Source organism: Ceratotherium simum, chromosome 1 (assembly GCF_057802395.1).
Source record: "Ceratotherium simum simum isolate JZ-2026a chromosome 1, ASM5780239v1, whole genome shotgun sequence".
In the NCBI taxonomy this organism is placed as follows: Eukaryota; Metazoa; Chordata; class Mammalia; order Perissodactyla; family Rhinocerotidae; genus Ceratotherium; species Ceratotherium simum.
The window spans coordinates 305,969-327,769 of record NC_141900.1 but is presented as its reverse complement, the minus strand read 5'-3'; the positions used below and the strand labels follow the sequence as shown (position 1 = coordinate 327,769).

At 40.8% G+C, this 21,801-nt stretch overlaps 1 protein-coding gene across 1 annotated transcript in view; it reads right to left on the bottom strand.

Moving 5' to 3' along the window:
• Positions 1–21,801, bottom strand: part of HECW1 (HECT, C2 and WW domain containing E3 ubiquitin protein ligase 1) — a 404,461-nt gene that overhangs the window by 201,651 nt on the left and 181,009 nt on the right. The window contains exon 3 of the mRNA XM_014793615.2: positions 13,815–13,922. Within this exon, the coding sequence (XP_014649101.2) occupies positions 13,815–13,922 (108 nt within the window). The remainder of the gene's footprint in view (positions 1–13,814; positions 13,923–21,801) is intronic.

Below are 21,801 nucleotides of genomic sequence, written 5' to 3'. Positions count from 1 at the left end.
CTTCATGCCTTTGTAGGTGCTGTCCCTTGCCTAGAATGACCCCTCTACCACTCAGCCCCCAACATCAGTCCTTCCTTCCCAGTGGTCAAGTCTGCCTACTAGCTCCTCTTATCCATGGATGGTGATCAACTCTATGCCCCAGAGCTGGGTTAGGCGCTCCTCATCAATGACATAGGACATAGTAAGAGGTATGTGCTTCTCTCCCCCACTGCAATACGAGAGCCTCAGGGAGCAGGGACTAAGCTTTCACCTCTAGATCTGAGTCCCTGGAGACCAGCACAGTCCCTAGCAGGCCTCTAGCACTGTAGGGTTAAGGGAGGCAGGTGAATCTGTATGTTCTCTTATTGACATGGTAACTCAAGGTTAATCCAGAAAAGTCTCAGTTTGGGTTAACATGGCCTTGACCATTCATTTGTGTTGATTAAGAGCTTTCATCTCATTGGAAGAATCTGACATGTATCCAACTAGAAGCCAGTACTATCTTTCTATATTGCTGAATTGAATGATTTAGTTGTATCTTTCTAGCTATTTTCTGTAATAATGCTCAGTCACTCTTTGTAGGGTCTGTTACTGAATCTGAGAGACTGACACCCCTGTGGACTGAAGATCAACTCTGATGCCCCCAGATGTCATGGAATATTTGACATGGAAAGAAGTGATTGTACACAACAGTTTGGTTTCTCATGTTGGGTGGACTGAGGACAAGTCTGCTGTGTATATCTCCTCACTCCTACATCTTGTCTTCCCACCTGGACCCCTACCCACCCATTGCCACACCCGCATTGTCTCACTGGCGTTGTTCAGTCAGAACCGCTGCACCCTTAGGTTGGCCTCTGGCAGCCCAGATTGTGACCAGCTTGTAATCACAGCCCCTCTCAGTCCTCTTCCTGCCCTTTTGTCTCATGCCACAAGTCACAGCTGAGATTACTGAAGGCAGATAAGTTGCCTTGCATGAATAGGTCCTCAGACCCATTTTTATCACCTGATCCTAAAACTAAAAAAAAAAAGTAATAAATGGTTTCTTATACTACATAAAATCTGAGCACCTTGATCTTCCACATAATTCTCAGCTTTGTCCTGAGTTCCAGCCAATCACAGCTCTCTCTTTCCTTCCACACAGTTATGAAATGCCTTATGCCTGTCTGTACCCGTGGCATGCCCCTCCATCCTGTTCTTTCATTAAGGGCTCCTGCAAGAAGCCATCTCTACCCAGATCCACCCAGTTTAATCACTTTTATATTCCTTCTACGTCCCATTAGCATACAAGATGTATAATACATGATATACAATAACATCAAGGGGACAAATTATTACTGTACGAATATTTTCAACCATTTCACTCCGGTCTGCTGAAGAGTGAGTGATTGTGTAATTGGTGATGTGGGTTCCTTCCTCTACCACCCCTGGAGACTTCTCTCTAGTACGATTACTTCTTTTAGTCTTTTAAAGCAACACGTGGAGGAAATATGGAAGGGAAGAAGACCAGCATGGGTGAGGTTGATGATGAGGTAGGTTGATGGAGAAGTTTAGGTGGGAGGGACACCAAGGGAATCGGCTGGCAAAAAGACACAGATGAAAGAGGAAAGATAATTTTAAGAGTATTGCTGTAAACTGTGCATACTGTTCCCAAAATTTACGAAATATGAGTAAGCAGATTGAAATGCCTTTATGAGTGTTGTAGAGTGCAATTTTTAGCATGATTTCTTTTTAGAATAGTATTAAACTGGATGAGCAAGGGAGGTAGATGTGGTTTCCATGGTATTATATAATAAAAATAAGATGGAATAATAATTTAAATGCCCATTATCCTGCAAGTCTTTATATGGAGCAGTACTTGTTCCTAATGGAAAACCTGTGAAGTGATATGACTGTCACCGGGTTATGTTTTACAGGATTATGTCTAGTCCCCTCAGGCAGACGTTAGACTTCATGAGGGCTTAGAGCTTATGAGTCAGACGTTTATTGTAGGACAAATGGAGTCAGCTCCTTGGAAATAACAAAACAGTGATTGAAAATGGCAGCCCACAGTGCAGTTCTTAGCCATACTGGTTCTAAAAACAAAGCAGTCCTGGTGACAATATGCCCAGATTCAAATAAAAGGCTATACCCATGTGTCACCTGAACCATCTGGATTGTTGACCTGACGAGATCCCTGCGTCTCATCACGGATCTGGGGAGCCTTCTGGCTCCGGCAGAGCTCGTCCTGGCTCTGGCTGCCTTGCCGGAGAGGAGAAAGCCTGTGCCAGAAATGCTAACGAGGGGAAGTCAGCTAGTTCCCCTGGAGGCCTGCTTTTCCTTCAGTGCCCTTTGGTCTCCAACTTTGGCTGCAAAACATTTCCCTGTAAAAAAATCTCCGAGTAAAGCCATTCAATTCACAGCTGTCACCAAGACAGCAACATGTCCATTTCCAGAGGAAAAATGCAAAGCAGAATGTACATTCCCGCTCTGACCCCTCTCAGAGCAGCACCTCAATCCCTAATTCAAAGCCTTCTACTTGCACAGCAGGCCTGGCTATACCAGACACGTGGCTGGCGCTGACGGGGGTGAGTCAGTTTATTTTCATGGGGTTGCCTTGAGGAGGACATATGTAAACTTCATTTTATTGATTAAGAAGCAGAATCTCAGAGTCCAAGGGGCCACACCAGGGTGGACGTTGAGCCCACCTGCCTCTCACTTGGAAGCCACCTGCTGAAGCGTGGAGTGAGGAGGCAAATCCTGACCCCCACCATCCCACCTGTGAAAATTCCACCTCGCCGTGCTCAATGGGTGTTGTTAAAAACTTACAGCAGGACTAGGGGCTTAGATTTGCTGTTATGTATAATCAGGGGCCACTGTGTGTTTTTTAAATTCAAGAGGACATCATAGAAAAGGATCTGGAAATGATGAACTGAAAAAGAATTTCAAGGACATTCTTCTGACAAACGCAGGGAGTGATGAAATCAGAGCAGGCAGTAATCAGCGTGTGAACCCGGATGTGAGGGCAGAGACTGACTGCGAAGAGGTGGACATGAGGGACCAACCTGGAGGTGAGGCAGGACCTGGTGATGGGTGCTACCCAGCAGGGCGCAGGACACCAAGGCAAGGCAGAGCGGTCAAAAATGACTGCAGACTTCTGGTTTACGCCTGGACAGTTGTGAGAAGGCAGCAATCATGACTGTGATAACAAAGTGACATGACACAAGAGTGGGTGGAGAAAGGCGGCCCCTTTGGGAGAAACTCTTTTGGCCAGAAATCAGTGGGCACCTCAGGCCCACTACTCTATTCTTCCTGCTGCTAATGGAGAGCTACGACGAGCAGCTACATGCAGCAGATTTGGGCCAGAGATCAAGACAAAGATGCTTTCCCTGCAGCATCGCCGCCTCTCGTCATTGTTTCTGGGCAATGCGAGCCCCGATTTGAAGGACTTCTGATGGGAGCGCACAATCAACAAGGCCTGTGGTCACTCTTGAGGGTGTCAGACTGGCCCACAGAGCCTGACTGCACATAAAAAATAATAACTGAGTTACTGTAATGATACAACATTGTGAGATTTTATCAGGATGGGTAAAGCTAGAATTTCACTAGTTCTTTCTTTGGTCAGTGTTAAAATTTGCATCTTTACAGTTTTCATATTACAGCAATTATTACTACAGTCAAATAGCCTGGTGCCCACTAGGGAATAATTATGCCAGAGAATAGGAAATGATTCAGGCTTCATTTCCTTTGGTATTTTATCATGCGTATAACTCCTTGGGGAGTGCAGAAAATATTTGTTTTGAATGTTCCTAACTTGGTGGTACTTTCAAATTCTGATTTAGCCAGAACTTTAAAAAAAATCATATAAATCAATAGCAATTACCTAATTCTAAATTGAATCATAACCCCAAAAAGAAATGTGCTATTAGAACAGTATAGACTCCAAGCGATCAGCAATATACTTTCACTCTCATAAAAGGAAATAATAAAAGGAAAAAACAAAGAGAAAACAGAAAATGAAAATAGAATAAAAAACTCATTTACTTTATTATTTTAATTTAACCCCCAGGTAGAAAGAATGACCTTCTGTTGTACTTCAACATTTAAAATCTGGCCAATGTTCAAAGTTGACAAAATTATTTTTAATTTTAAGAAGGTATAATTTGCCAATTAGATTAATGTGTTTATTATTACTGAGAGACTGGGGAAGAGTCTTATTTTTGATTCATAACAAAAACTTCTGTAACCTTCTGGATAATGGCCTGGATTCTGCATTTTTATTACAGCAAGAGGACCTTTGATGCTTTGCTGTGTTTATGAAGGACAGCCATATTAGGACATTTTGTACTTCCAATCTCTTCTTATTTGTTAATCTGGCACTTTTTCAATCATACACTTTTGAAAATGCAAATTATTTCACATTAAAAAATATAAATTCATATAGCATATTATGTATAGTTTTAATGCATTCAGACTCCTAAAACTATAATTCATTACAGCATTTTAATTAATTTGATTTATGTGTGCCCTGAGTTAATATTCTAATCATTTGCAAACTCAATTAAGCTTTATCTAGATAAATTTTTACTTTTTGACAAATTATATTACATTTGTACAAAATAATACATTCTTGGTATATTGATCACTCCTTTGATATACTTGCAACATGTAAATATCCACCTTTTCAATTTCACTTTCATCCATTTTCCCAAAGCACTGAGATATTGCTAATCCAACAGGTATATTGCAGAGTGAGATGTCCTCAAGTTTGCACCAAAACATTTCAAAAATGTCATATTTCTAACGTGCTCAACTTTTAGTTATTTTGAATATGACTTGGCAAGCCATTTGTTTATGATAGGACATTGCTACTTAACCAAGTTTGAATACACTTTCACTCAATTATGACAATATTTTATATGTTTTACAGAGGTGACTTTATAATATCTTTCTAATGATATTTAAAGTGTGTCTTCAGGATGGCGTGCAAGATGGCGGCGTAAGCAGACTCGGAACTCACCTCCTCCCGTGGACACAGCCAATTTACAACTACTCGTGGAAAAATTACCCGTGAGACAGAACTGAAAACTGGATGAGAGGAACTCCTGCAACAACGGACAATCCTAACTGAGGTGGAAGAGGCAGAGACTCCCTTCTGGAGAGGAAAAACGCCGCCTTCACAAGCCGCCAGCGTCACGGCCGCCAGGAGCAGCGCACAGGTATGCAGCCTCCCTGGAGGCGCGGGGCCCTGAGCCGGGGAGCGCCCCCGCAGCGGGCATATTGTGGACCCAGCACAATCGAGACCAGTGGCATAATATCTGACTGTGCCTGCTACTAAAACTCTGGGGAGCACCCCCAGAAAACCCGGTTCACAAAGAAACTAAAACTGGCTCTTAAAGGGCCCGCACGCAAACTCACCCGTTTCAGGAAGCACCCTAAAATCACCAGAAAGAAAGGTGTACAGTGCTTTGGTGACAAAAGACTCACCTAATAGGCCCTGAGTGCATCTCGGTGAGGGGTGAGACCTCTCCAGGGACTGGGACATTGGCGGCGGCCATTGTTGTGGCCTGGTGTGGGCGTGCTGACACAGACGCCATTGGAGTTCTCCCTGAGGCCTGTTAGCCCAGGGTCTGCCCCACTCGCTAGAGCACCGATTGAATCCAGCTCAGCCAGGGCAGGCAGCCCACCCTAGAGACTGGCCTCACCCAACAACAAGCCCTCAGGCAACTTGTGGGCCTGCATAGATTGGTGACTGGATTCTCTGCAGCCTGGCAACTGAGCTGACTTGAGCGGGGCAGGGTGTGCACAAGGAGCAGGTGGAGAGTGTGGGGTGGTGGCAGAGTGTGTGGTGCTCCCGCTGTGGAGAGTCTGGGTCCGTCCGCTTGGGGAGGTCGGGGCACTCACACGGGGCAGGACTGTGTTGACTGTGTGTGTGGACCTGTGGGCGGCAGGGCTTCTCAGCCGCAGAAGACTTGTGCTTCTCAAAGACCCACATAGGAGGTTTGCTCCACCTTCCAAAACCTGAAACAATTGGGTGCTCCTGTGCCTGAGGCCAGCCCCACCCAGCTGCAATCCTCAGAGAGCTGACAAGAGACCTAATAGGCTAGAGGCTTACAGCAATTGTAAGGCCCTGAGCCTAACAACCTGCCACGGTGGGGGCCTACTCACTTAAAAGAAACACTACAACACAAATGTGGTATTAGAACTTGCAGCCAACTGTGCTGGGGATCCCCACACCTGATAAAGAGACTGAAGGGCCCACAACAACTACAAGCAGCTGAGCAATACAACAGCTGGCCAGGAGCATAACTCAGCCTCCCTGGGCGCTTACAGGGAGAGCAAACAGGCCACAGCAGAAGGATACACGTAGCCCACATAGGGGCCACCCCTGGAACATTGAGAACTGAGGGAAGCACACTGGAAGCCTCCTAAGCCATCACTTACATAAGGTCACCTATCCAAGAGCAGGAGATGTAGCTGACCTACCTAATACGTAGACACAAGCACAGGGAAAGAGGCAAAATGAAGAGGCAAAAGAATACATTCCAAGTAAGGGAACAGGACAAAACCCCAGAAAAGGAACCAAGTGAAACAGAAATGAGCAACCTACCCGACAGAGAGTTCAAACTAAGAGTGTTAAGGATGCTCACTGATCTGGGGAGAAGAATAGATGAACTCAATGAGAATGTCAACAAAGAAATGGAAGATATAAAAAAGAACCAATCAGAAATGAAGAATACAATACTGGAAATGAAAAATTCATTAGAGGGACTCAAAAGCAGAGTAGAGGATACAGAAGAATGGATCTGTGAGCTGGACGAAAGACTAGAAGAAATTACCCGAGGTGAATAGGTAAAAGAGAAAAGAATTAAAAAGACTGAGGACAGTCTAAGGGACCTCTGGGACAACATCAAGCGCACTAACATCCGTGTTATAGGTGTCCCGGAAGGAGAAGAGCGAGACAAGGGGTCAGAGAAGCTATTTCAAGAAATAATAGATGAAAACTTCCCTAACCTAAGGAAGGAAACAGACATCCAGGTACAGGAAGCACAGAGAGCCCCAAACAAGATAAACCCAAAGAGGCCCAGACCAAGACACATCATAATCAAAATGTCCAGAATTAAAGATAAAGAGAGAATCCTAAAAGCCGCAAGAGAATGTCAAGTTACGTACAAAGGAAACCCCATAAGGCTATCAGCTGACTTCTCTGCAGAAACCTTACAGGCTAGAAGAGAATGACACGATATATTTAAAGTGCTAAAAGGAAAAAACTTACAGCCAAGAATACTCTACCCAGCAAGGTTATCATTCAAAATGGAAGGAGAGATCAAAATTTTCCCAGATAAGCAAAAATTAAAGGAGTTTGTCACCAAGAAACCAGTGCTATAAGAAATGTTAAAGGGACTGATTTAAGGGGAAAAGAGAAAACCACAAATAAGAAAAATTATCTATTTCCATGATTAGAACGTAATGGATACAAATGCACAACAAAGAGGTTAGATATGATATCAAAAACATGAGGGAGGAGGGGAGTTAAAGAGTACAGCTTTCAGACAGAGGTCAAACTAAAGTGACCATCAATTCTGTATAGAAGAAGAAAGGAACAGAGAAGGACTACCAAAACACTGAGGAAAAAAAAAAAGTTAAAAAATGTCAGTAAGTACATACTTATCAATAGCTACTTTAAACGTCAATGGACTAAAGGCTCCAATTAAAAGGCATAGGGTGGCTGATTGGATAAAAAAACAAGACCCATATATATGCTGCATACAAGAGACACACTTCAGACCTAAAGACACTCACAAACTGAAAGTGAAGGGATGGAAAAAGATACTCCACGCAAATGGCAATGAAAAGAAAGCTGGGGTAGCAGTACTCATATCAGACAAAATAGACTTTAAAACAAAAACTGTAAAAAGAGACAAAGAAGGGCATTACATAATGATCAAGGGAACAATCCAACAAGAGGATATAACACTTGTAAATATCTATGCACCCAATGTAGGTGCACCTAAATATATAAAGCAATTATTAACAGACATAAAAACAGAAATAGACAGTAACACAATAATAGTAGGAGACTTTAACACTCCACTTACACCAACGGATAGATCATCCAAACAGAAGATCAATAAGGAAACATTGGCCTTAAATGACACACTAGAACAGATGGACCTAGTAGATATATACAGAGCATTCCATCCAAAAACCGAAGAATACACGTTCTTTTCAAAGGCACATGGAACATTCTCCAGGATTGATCACATATTAGGCCACAAAACAAGTCTCCATAAATTTAAGAAGATTGAAATAATACCAAGCATCTTTTCTGACCACAACGGTATGAAACTAGAAATCAACTATAGGAAGAAAATCAGAAAAGCCACAAATACGTGGAGATTAAACAAAATGCTACTGAACAACGACTGGGTTAACGAAGAAATCAAAGAAGAAATCAAAAAATACCTGGAGACAAATGAAAATACGACATGCCAGAATTCATGGGATACAGCAAAAGCGGTTCTAAGAGGGAAGTTTATAGCGATACAGGCCTATCTCAACAAACAAGAAAAATCTCAAATAAACAATCTAACAATGCACCTGAAGGAACTGGAAAAAGAAGAACAAACAAAGCCCAAAATCAGTAGAAGAAGGGAAATAATAAAAATCAGAGCAGAAATAAATGAAATAGAGACCAAAAAAACAATAGAAAAAATTAATAAAACCAAGAGCTGGTTCTTTGAAAAGATCAACAAAATTGACAAACCTTTAGCTAGACTCACCAAGAAAAAAAGAGAGAAGGCACAAATAAGTAAAATCAGAAATGAAAGAGGAGAGGTTACAACAGACACCTCAGAAATACAAAAGATTATAAGAGAATACTATGAAAAGCTATATGCCAACCAATTCAACAATCTGGAAGAAACGGATAAATTCTTAGAATCATACAACCTTCCAAAACTGGATCAAGAAGAAGTAGAGAATTTGAATAGACCAATCACCAGTAAGGAGATTGAAACAGTAATCACAAACCTCCCCAAAAATAAAAGTCCAGGACCAGACGGCTTCCCTGGTGAATTCTACCAAACATTCAAAGAAGACTTAATACCTATCCTTCTCAAACTCTTCCAAAAAATTGAGGAGGGGGGGAAGCTCCCTAACTCATTCTACGAAGCTGACATTACCCTGATACCAAAACCAGACAAGGACAACACAAAAAAAGAAAATTACAGGCCAATATCACTGATGAACATTGATGCAAAAATCCTCAATAAAATACTAGCAAATCGCATACAACAATACGTTAAAAAGATTATACACCATGATCAAGTGGGATTTATTCCAGGGATGCAGGGATGGTTTAACATTCGCAAATCAATCAATGTAATACACCACATTAATAAAATGAAGAACAAAAATCACATGATCATCTCAATAGATGCAGAGAAAGCATTTGACAAGATACAGCATCCATTTATGATAAAAACTCTGAATAAAATGGGTATAGAAGGAAAGTACCTCAACATAATAAAGACCATATATGAGAAACCCACAGCTAATATCATCCTCAATGGTGAAAAACTGAAAGCCATCCCTCTAAGGACAGGAACCAGACAAGGATGCCCACTGTCACCACTCCTATTTAACATAGCACTGGAAGTCCTAGCCAGAGCAATCAGGCAAGAGAAAGAAATGAAAGGGATCCAAATTGGAAAGGAAGAAGTGAAACTGTCACTATTTGCAGATGACATGATTTTATATATAGAAAACCCTAAAGAATCCACCAGAAAACTTTTAGAAGTAATAAACGAATATGGTAAAGTTGCAGGATACAAAATCAACATACAAAAATCAGTTGCATTTCTGTACACTAACAACGAAGTAGCAGAAAGAGAAATTAAGAATACCATCCCATTTACAATTGCAACAAAAAGAATAAAATACCTAGGAATAAACTTAACCAAAGAGGTGAAAGATCTGTACACGAAAACTATAAAACATTTCTGAAAGAAATTGAAGAAGACACAAAGAAATGGAAAGATATTCCGTGCTCTTGGATTGGAAGAATTAACATAGTTAAGATGTCCATACTTCCTAAAGCCATCTATAGATTCAATGCAATCCCTATCAAAGTTCCAACAACATTTTTCACAGAAATAGAACAAAGAATCCTAAAATTTATATGGAACAACAAAAGACCCCGAATAGCTAAAGGAATCCTGAGAAAAAAGAACAAAGCTGGAGGTATCACACTCCCTGATTTCAAAATATACTACAAAGCTGTAGTAACCAAAACAGCATGGTACTGGCACAAAAACAGACACACAGATCAATGGAATAGAATTGAAAGCCCAGAAATAAACCCACACATCTATGGACAGCTAATCTTTGACAAAGGAGCCAAGAACATACAATGGGGAAAAGAAAGTCTCTTCAACAAATGGTGTTGGGAAAACTGGATAGCCATATGCAAAAAAATGAAAGTAGACCCTTACCTTACACCATACACAAAAATTAACTCCAAATGGATTAAAGACTTGAATGTAAGACCTGAAACTGTGAAACTTCTAGAAGAAAACATAGGCAGTACGCTCTTCGACATCGGTCTTAGCAACATCTTCTCAAACACCACGTCTGACCGGGCAAGAGAAACAATAGAAAAAATAAACAAATGGGACTACATCAAACTAAAAAGCTTCTGCACAGCAAAGGAAACCATCAACAAAACGAAAAGACAACCTAACAATTGGGAGAAGATATTTGCAAACCATACTTCTGATAAGGGCTTAATCTCCAAAATATATAAAGAACTCATGCATCTTAGCAACAAAACAAGTACCAACCCAATTAAAAAATGGGCAAAGGATCTGAACAGACATTTCTCCAAAGAAGATATACAGATGGCTAACAGACACATGAAAAGATGTTCAAAATCATTAACTATCAGGGAAATGCAAATCAAAACTACAATGAGATATCACCTGACGCCCGTCAGAATGGCTATAATTAACAAGACAGGAAACAACATGTGTTGGAGAGGATGTAGAGAGAAGGGAACTCTCATACACTGCTGGTGGGAGTGCAAACTGGTGCAGCCACTATGGAAAACAGTATGGAGATTCCTCAAAAAATCAAGGATAGAACTACCATATGATCCAGCCATCCCACTGCTGGGTATTTATCCAAAGAACTTGAAAACACCAATTTGTACAGGTACATGCACCCATGTGTTCATTGCAGCGTTATTCACAATAGCCAAGACTTGGAAGCAACCTAAGTGCCCATCAAGGGACGAATGGATAAAGAAGCTGTGGTATATATACACAATGGAATATTACTCAGCCATAAGAAACGATGAAATCCAGCCATTTGTGACAACATGGATGGACATTGAGGGTATAATGCAAAGTGAAATAAGTCAGAGGGAGAAGGTCAAATACCGCATGATTTCCTTCATTAAGTAGTAGATAATAACAACAATAAACAAACACATAGGGACAGAGATTGGATTGGTGGTTACCAGAGGGGAAGTGGGGAGGGAGGAGGGTGAAAGGGATAATTCAGTACATGTGTGTGGTGATGGGTTGTAATTAGTATTTTGGTGGTGAACATGATGTAATCTATGCAGAAATAGAAGTACAGTGATGTATACCTGAAATTTTTACAATGTTATAAACCAATGTTACTGCAATAAACAAAAAATTAAAAAAAAAATGATGTAGAGAAGAATATTTAGTTACATGGAAAGATGATCGATAAATAAATAAAATGGGACATAAAAAAAATAAAATAAAGTGTGTCTTCATACTGCTGATGAAGACAATTATGTTAAATATTTAGTTATTTGAGATGAATATACAAGAAATGTTCTATATGTCACAGAAATCTTGAGGAACCACCTTGAAAGGAATGACACTATTGTTAGATTAATTTATACACAAATTCCCCTTGTTCACGCTGGCTCATACAGAATCAAGAAACAAATAGTCATGAGATTTCATATTATCCTTAATACTTATTTCCTTGACTCTAAAAAGATACAAACTTGCAAATTGTGCTCATGCCTACGCCATTTTGAGCTGATACTGTATTCTGACCCTAAATCGTGTCTATTTCTCAATTAGTTAGAAGCCAAAAGAAGAAAATGGGTGTGTAGTAAGGAAGACTCTCCCACCAAACTTCCAACGTAGATTGGGGCATACAGTCAACTATTACATCTAATATTCATTGCTAATGCAAATTTTTACCTTTTTTGTTCTTTTTGGCATTTGGGAAGTCATATTAGGTACCACTAGCTAGAGCCCATCTTTATTCTCAAATCAAACCACCCATGTTCTTTATGATAAATGATACTACTTGTAGGATAGGGGAAGATCCTGGCAGGACAAGGGCAAAGAGTACCTGCTGGGAAGGATGGAGAAGTAGGGTTGAGGGATGAGTTTTGTTGGGGCTTGGCAGCTAGGCAGAGAGGTTTCAGCTGATATATTAAGAAAGCAGAGCCAAGAGATTTTTGGGCAGATGGTAGCAGAATTGGGTTGAAGGCATTTTGGCTGGTATGAGTGTGCAGGATTAGAGAGGAGAAAAGCTAGAGTCAGGGAGATAAGTATTAAGGAAAAGGAAATCTCTTGTTGGGAATTTCATTATGCCTAACTCAAAGTCAAGGGCCAGCAACCACATCCCACAAAATCATGTCCCCTCTACATCTGATAGTATCAAATCTCCTGTCTACTCATTCTGCATGTGCCAATCAATGCAAAAAAATGGGCACTTGTGTCATTTCTAGGAGCAGAGACACTATAAGCTTCTAGAGGGCAGACACCAGGCCTTTCATCTTCAAATCTCTGGTCTTTGGAATACAGTAAGTCTTAGAAAATGTTTATTAAGTGAATGAATGAAAATGAGAGTGAATAAAAATGTGAGCAAAACATGCTAGAGGATACAGTTTTTCTTGAACCACAAGTCAAATGATAATAGACAACTTTAGGTTCCTGGTCGTGTATCATTTCCTCTGAGAACAGGTCAGTTGGAACAACAGACTATTCCATTTCCTTTCAGAAGTGCTATATTGAATGAATACCTGCTATGAACCAGAAGACGCATGAAGGAATTTGTGCATTTAGCTCTCTCAGTACCCAAGTGGGAGGGGAAGGAGTTGTGGACCTAGGGTAATCTGTGCATTCCTTCAGTTGCAAACATGAGGCCCATGGAGATATTTCCTCATGCAGTGGGAAATGTACCAGTATGGAAACCTATGAAAACAATTCTTCCATAACTGTGAAAATGATTTCTTTTCAAAGACAGCAGAAAATTTTAGAAAATATCTCAATAAGATAGATGATGACAAGTTTACACATCCAGAAAGGTCAGTAGATCAGGAATCAAAGAAACAGGTTGGCAGTACTAATGTATCATCCCCGTCCTGAGGAATTGTGGCCAGAGCCGAAGATCAGGGCAAAGTGTGGAATATCCCCAGGGTGCTGGGGCCATGATCAGGGAGCCTTGAAGGACTGGGTCTGGCAAAGCCAAAACTGGACGGCAAGATACAGAAGGGACAACTATCGCAAAGTTGGAGAACCCCCAGAGGAGCCATGGAGTGAAAGTTCAGGGACATGAGCCAAAAAGTCCTGCGTCCAGAGGCTTATAAATGAACATGAACCAAACTTTTCCTTGCACTTAAAGGGCTGGTTTAGATGGCTGTTACTCATCTGCTCCAGAGCTCTCTACTCACTATTTCTGACCATCTCATTAAATTGATGTCTCTTTTATATGGCACATTTCTAAGTGGAGGCAACAGAACAAAGAACAAAGCAGTTGAATTCTGCTTCATCCTGAGCAACAGGAATGGGAAAAGTACTCACGCTCCACAAAGTAAGAGCTGGCATCAATCTTCCAGATGATCTGGCCCCGATGAGAACCATTGACTCCACGGTTCTTATAGTCCAGAAAGTTTTCCGACAAGACCTCATCTATATTCCCAAGAAAATAAAGCAGAGTAGAGAACATATCAGCCAATAGCATGAAATTAAAAGAGCAAAAGACATGAATATCACCTTCAGCTCAACAGAAGAAAAGCACCTGGAATCACAGCATCAGAGAGCTAGAAGCATCCTCAGGTACCATCTGAACCAACCCCCCTTTTAATGCCAGAATCTCCTCCCCACTCCTGGCCGGTGATCATCTAGCTGGTTCTTGAACACCTCCAAAAACAGAGAAGTAATTGCTTCCACGGCAGTTCATTTCAGTTTTGAATAGCTCTTTCATGTGTTAAATCTCAGTGTAAAAATCTTCCTCCTAAATCTTTCATTAACTGGTCTCCTTTTGGGTCTGAGGATGAGGCATAAATAAAACATCCAATCACACTTTCCATTTGGGGCCCAGTTCTCATGGGCCACACCCTGTATTGTTTCTTCTCCAGCTTGGACACCCATCATCATCCAATACATGGGACTCATCCATGAATTATCCAGCCATCCTCATGCACTCGTGCATTCATTTGTTCATTCAACAGACACTTATTGAGACCCAACCACCTGCCATGATGGGAAAGGTGCAGGGACCATGGTGTTGGGCAAAACCTATGCAGTCCTTTGTGAACTTACACACTTTGTGAAAGCTTACAAACAATCGAGGAGGCAGCCTTTAAACACTAAAGAAATAAATGTATTATTACAACTTGTGATAAAGGGATATGAAGGAAAAGAACAGGGTGCTCTGACAGGGAGTTACAAGGAGGGAGGCCAACAAGGGGTCAGGGGAGCACTAAAGGATGAGAAGAAGCCATGAGGATGGAGATTGAGGGTGGATGCGTGGAGAGCGGAGTACGGCCCGGAAGTGGTATCCAAGGCCCGAGGTGGGGGAGAGCCTGCTGTGTGGTGGCACTGAGAGCAGCTGGAGTTTGATGGTGTACTTTTTCTCTCCTGCTCTTGCTCTGCTCATCACATTGCAACCCATCAATGTCCTTCTTAAAGCCGGTGCCTGGAGAGGAATGCAGCATTCTTGGAGAGAACAGATTCTGGAAGACCAAGCCAACTGTCACCTCCTTAGTTCCAGACCCCATGTTTTCAGCGCAGACTAGGACAGGGATAGGAATTTACCTTGATCTTTTATGGGGCCCTTGCAGATGGGTACCAGAAAGTAACCATCTGAGCCTGATGGATCTGAGGCTGTGGGAAAACCATGTTTTGAGGGTCCAAATCCACGACAGTAGCTGGAGGAACAACCAGAACTCAAGGGCTCCTGAGGGCAGGCCCGGCTCTGCAGAGAGAGACTAGACCATGGTTGCCCTTTTTGCAACTACAATACCCTGAAGTTCACATCCCGCATCTGGCTGGACCAGGAAAACCGACAGTGATGAGGGGCAAAGAGGGCAGAGCTGGTAGCTAAAAGACCCAACTCCAAGGCCTTAGTGCCATTTACCACAAAGTGGGGGGTAGTAATAACTCTGAGCCCACAGAGGAGGTTTAAATGAGATGACTGGTAGATGTGCTTGTGACCTGCTATGCTGATAGCACATCTTCGCCTGCCTCCTCTTTGGCAAAGATGATTGAGCAAAGCAATACTGTCTCTCCCTCATTAATGGCAGGAACTCTTTATATCTCTTGGAAAATCACTTATTTGCAAAATTTGCCCGTCTTTATATTCACAGTGTGTGCTCACAGCCCTGTCTGGGTTACTAAGATGATTGTATAATACATCTTTTACAGTAATTGCCTCATTTCTGCAAAAAAGGCATAATATTTTCCTAGCTCCCTGGGTCCTCATTATGGATATAACAAGTCTCACACCCAGATAGAAATTTGCCTTATTATGGCAATTCTCCCAGGAGTGGCATTTACCCGAATTTATCCTCTCTGATCACCAGAATATTCACTTTCAAAGTCATGGTCAGGTATCCATATACAATAACCCCTAGAAGGGGAATGTTCACTCATGTATTAGGTAAATGTATTGAGTATTTACTCCACTCCAGGCATTGTGCCAAACCCTGGGGATACACTGGTGATCAAGACATGGTCATGTTCTCAGGAAGTTTCTAATAAATTTGGGGATTTATTAAAAAAAAGAGGCAATTTCATTAGAATATAGTAAGTATAAGAATGAGTTAAATATCAAAGAACCCCAGGGGCACAAATGAGCAAAGGATGGGAGTGAGTGGGTAGGAAGAATCAGAAAAGACTGATGAGAATAGCAAAATAACACATTTTAAAGAGAACCAGATACATTTCACTGTAACGTTTAAACACATTTTACGAGACTGCCAATTGGTCCTGATAAGTATCCCATTCCCTTACACTAATAATAACGCTTCACAACAAATATCACACAAGAAAATAGAACAGTCTATATCCTTGCCTAGATCATCTATGCTGAGAGGTCAACTCCTTCCCCAAAGGCATTTACTGCCAATGGTTAGAACAGTTACCAGTCTTTGCTTGGGAATCCAAGTGTAGTGTCAGGGTCAGATGTAGAAAAACAGAATCAGTCTAGATATTTTATGCAGGAAGAGACTGAATGCGGGAATTAGGTATTGGAGAAATGGACTCTAGGCTGGGCCTCTGGGAGCAGCCCCAGAATAACACTCGCTCTCCAAGGCACTGCCTCTGCCTCACTCAGAGAGGCCAGATGGGACCTGCTGAGTACAAGAGCCCTGTCCAGTTGCTGTGATCCGGAGAGCAGGAGGCTGCCGCACAGGCCGCAGCAACTGCCTCTCCACCCGCAAAGATGGGGACCAGCCAGCAGCAAGCTGAATAGGTTACCGCCACCACCACTGCTTGCTGACACCCACGAGGTGAGTGAGTGGACCCCAGGGCACTGTGGTAGAAAAGCTTGATTTATCAAAGCCATGCTTTCAGCAGCCACCGAGTAAACAGCAGGAGAATCCCCATGGCTCACTTCCACCTTCCCAATCTTGCACAGGTACATCTAAATGAAGGGACCAGATTTAAATTCCAGGACGTGGTTGCACAGGAGTCCGGGAAATGTAATTTTTGGCAGAGCAGATTCTGCACTAGAGAAAGGCACTGGAGAAGAGAAGAGGACTGGAACGGATGACAGGGCCCAGCCCACGCTGCCCACTGTGGGATGGCAGCCCCCGGGGTCTCTATCCAGAGGTTCTTTTCCAGCATTCTCTGTCATGGCGGAAGTCCCTTTGTGGGAGACAATGTCTGTGTGATTAGAGGGATATTTACAGCTCCTTGAGGCAGCAGGGTTACGTCTACCATTTCCGACTATGTGATCTCAGGTGGCTATTTAATCCCTCCGCATCTTTGCTTCCTCACTACAAAATGGGGAGAATATTAGTGCCAACCTCAAAAGTCTGTTGTGAGGATTAAAGGAGCTAATGCAGGTAGTGGTCTTAGAACAGTGTCAGACATCTAATAAGCAGCTACTTCTGTTTACAGTCTGGGCTAAAAATAGGGTCCTCTCTGGCAAAGCTTCCTGATACTTAAGGTACAAGACCATTAATAATAACCTGAAATATTAGCTTAGGCCAATACTATTTAAAATTTTGTCACTGCTCATTTTGTATAGAACATGTAGAGATGTATTAAGTTTCTCAGAAAAGATTATATTTGCCGGATGATATTTATTTTCTCTAGTGTGTACCTCCTGTTCAACAGTTTATAATGGAGAAAAGATCTTTGTAGATTATTAAAAAATTGAATCAGAAAGTTCTAGTGAAGCTTACAGAAACAAGCACACCTAAGAAAGACGGAAGGTATTTCTCTTGCTTTGTCTTCAAAATAAAAACTGTAGCTATGGTTTCCACATCCTAACCTATAATAGAAAAGTATACAACAAAAAGACTATTGCTATTGAGAGCAGAATGGGCAAGTGAGCCCAGAATCAATTAAAAAGGAGAACTGATCCACTACGGAGGTCTCCTAAGCTCAACAGAAAAAATACAATGTGGCTTCCGTTTCTCAGAGGAACTCGTGCCTTCTGATAACCAAATCTCGGAAAACTCTCCAAGGGTTCTCCCACTATGGCTAGACTGTGGGTTTACTAAACAGTAGGCCAGGAGACCTGGGGAGAGTCTACTTGCCTTTCATACTACTAAGCCAAGGATGTAGAAGCTCTGCTGTCTTGTGCTAGGAAGGGACTCTAAGGATAAAAGGCAGGGGAGCCCCTAAAAATTAAAGCCACTCTCTCCGCTTCTGTGGCTTTTCCCTCAGATTGTTTCTTCGAACACAAGTATTCTAACTGGTTATGCCTTAATGAGGAAGTACAGCTTCAGCTCTTCTGTATTCTAATAGGGTGCCTGATGTAAAGGAAAAACTTCAGTTCTTCATGAGTTGATGTCCTTAAGGAAGCATTCTGGGAGTTTCTGTCTGCAGGTGTCTAGCCAGAGAGACAGTTTTGGCTTTTGTCCTAAAACATTAAATTTTAAGGCTCTGTACATTAAATGTCTCTTAAGGGCAAGTGTTGGGTTTCTGTACTTACTCTATAATTTCCTATAACTCCTAGTGTGTTGTTTCCTAAACTGGAACACTGATGGACAAATATTGGGAAATTAGAAAGTGTTTCTTGCTCAAGAAAGTGTAGGAAATGCCAGGTTAAACAAAGTAAAGTGGGTTTCTCACTCCAGGCTTCGCAAACCTTTAGTATGTATTGTGAGTCTCTAAGAGTAGGGCAACGTGGTCAGAGTTTTCCATCCATATTTAACCATAGAAGTCTTTCCCCACGGAGTGCTAACTGAAATCCACTGAAATTAATATATAAGATATGAGTGCTATTCACGTGGTTATAATATTCATGCCTTCATACATCATTGCTCTTATCCTACTCTATTGTGTGAGTTCTGATGAAAAATGGATTAGGAAGCTGGAAGGTCTGATTGAGAAACCCTCCCAGAAAAAAGACAGAAAATATACAAGAAAGGCTAAAGTATATCAAGGATAAAAGGGAAAATGTCCACATCTGGAAAATGAAAGTCCTAGAAGAACAAAGGAATATGAAAATATGCTGGCTGAACAGCATTATTCTGTTGGAATAAGAGATATTGATAAGGTTAGAAAAATCAGTCGTGGCATATAAATATGAGTACGGTCTAGGGCAGGGTTTCTCAAACTTAGCACTGCTGATATTTTGGGCTGGATAACTCTTTGTTGTGGTGAGGCTGTCATGTGCATTGTTGGATGTTTAGTAGAAACCCAATGTATGCCAGAAGCACCATCTACAATGTGACATCCAAATATGTCTTCAGACATTACCAAATGTCCACTGGGGGGCAAAATTGCCCTTGATTGAAAACCACTCGTCTATGATTAAAAGCAAGCACCATAAGAGTAGTAAGAGAATGCATAACTTTTAAATAAACAGATCTAGCTAATGGAAAGTAGAAAAGAAAAAAAACAAAAGGAACAAAAAGACAATGCAGTATATAAAGCATATGAAGAAAGATGGCAAAAATAAGTCGTAATATAACAGTAAGTGCAATAAATGTAAATGTGCTATTCTAGCCCATTAAAAGTAGAGACTCCTAGATCAGAATAAAATAGTACACACAATGGGCCACACTCAAAAGGAGACAAAGATTGAAAATAAAGAAAAGAAAAAGATTTATCAAGCAAATACAAAGCAGAAGAAAACGGAGACACTAGCAATCTTAAGTAGTTAAAAAAATTGAATTCAAGGCAAAGAGTAGTACAAGGGACACATACAGATCTATAATAATAAACTGTAAGACACCAAAGGAAAAAAAGATATAAACAATATGAACATTTATGTACTTAATCAGAGTCAACATCTACAATGTAAAAAACTTACAGAAGTGAAGGTAGAGATAGATGGATTAAAATCAAAAACTGGAAAAATTTTTGCTGAAAGGAATTTTTGACACACTCCATTCAAAAAAATGGAAGAACAAAGAGACAAAAAATCAGAATATACAATATATGATTGAACTTTACATATATATAAATACATATATATACATATAAATACATACACACATATATGAGAAAGTGAGGCAATCCTTGCTTTGTTTTGCTTGTGAACAGAAACTTGTACATATCAGAATCATGTCCTTGCTTTGCATGGTTCTGTGGTAACTGTTACCACTGTTACCTTAGCTGCTATGGAACTGTGCAAGGTGAAGACATGGCCGCAGTATGCATAAGTTTCAGTAAACATGTTTTATATATACATATATATAAAATCTCTCTGTCTTTCTCTCTACAGATGGATATAGATCCCTCTCTCTCTATATATATATATTCTCTCTATATATATAAAATATTCTCTATCTCTAGATAGATGATAGATAGATAGAAAGATAGAGATAACCCTATTCAGAACAAAATATGCTTTCTTTTTTTTTTTTTTGAGGAAGATCAGCCCTGAGCTAACATCCATGCTAATCCTCCTCTTTTTTGCTGAGGAAGACTGGGTCTGAGCTAAAATCTATTGCCAATCCTCCTCCTTTTTTCCTCCAAAGCCCCAGTAGATAGTTGTATGTCATAGCTGCACATCCTTCTAGTTGCTGTATGTGGGACGCGGCCTCAGCATGGCCGGACAAGCGGTGAGTCAGTGTGCGCCCGGGATCCGAACCCGGGCTGCCAGTAGTGGAGCGCGCGCACTTAACCACTAAGCCACGGGGCCAGCCCTAAAATATGCTTTCTTTAAGATCACAAATGGAATATCTACAAACATTGAGTAGGTATAGGTCACAGAAGAAGCCTCAAAAAATTCCAAAGAATCAATTTGATACAGACCATAATCTCTAAACTCACATAGATGGAGCAACCTAGGCATGGAAGATATAGAAGAGAATATATGTCCTTAGACACCAGTCCATGAGTGTGCTTAAAAGATGCCATTTTAGAGAATATTTAATTTTAATTTTTCTCTGAGTTATCATCTCTTAATTTGTTGAATTTTGAATGCATGAATGTACTCTAGTTTCATTATGTTTTAAATTACTGAGCAAATTCTAAATCTAGCATGGTATAGCATGATGTAATAATGATATGATTTATTATAATTCTAAATTAATAGCAAAGCTAGTTTTGCAAATTATGAACATATTATGTCTACTTTACCTATTCAATTATATTTTCATAATTTTTGAAAAATTAATTTTATTTTTTTATTGTGGTAACTGATTTATAATATTATATAAATTTCAGGTGTACATCATTATATTTTGATTTCTGTCTAGGTTACATCATGTTCACCACCCAAAGACTAATTACAATCCATCACTATATACATGTGCCTAATCACCCCTTTCACCCTTCTCCCTCCCCTTTCCCCTCTGGTAACCACCAATCCAATCTCTGTCTCTATGTGTTTGTTTGTTGTTGTTTTTATTTTCTACTTATGAATGAGATCATACTGTATTTGACTTTCACCCTCTTATTTATTTCGCTTAGCATAATACCCTCAAGGTCCATCCATGTTGTCACAAATGGCCACATTTCATCCTTTTTTACGGCTGAGTAGTATTCCATTGTGTATATATACCACATCTTTATCCATTCGTCCCTTGATGGGCACCTAGGTTGTTTCCAAGTCTTGGCTATTGTGAATAACGCTGCAATGAACACAGGGGTGCATGTATTGTTATGCATTTGTGGTTTCACATTCTTTGGATAAATACCCAGCAGTGGAATAGCTGGATTGTATGGTAGTTCTATTCTTAATTTTTTGAGGAATCTCCATGTTTTCCATAGTGGCTGCACCAGTTTGCACTCTCACCAGCAGTGTATGAGAGTTCCCTTTTTTCCACATCCTCTGCAACACTTGTTATTTCCTGCCTTGTTAATTGTAGCCATTCTGACGGGTGTGAGGTGATATCTCATTGTAGTTTTGATTTGCATTTCCCTGATAGTTAACGATGTT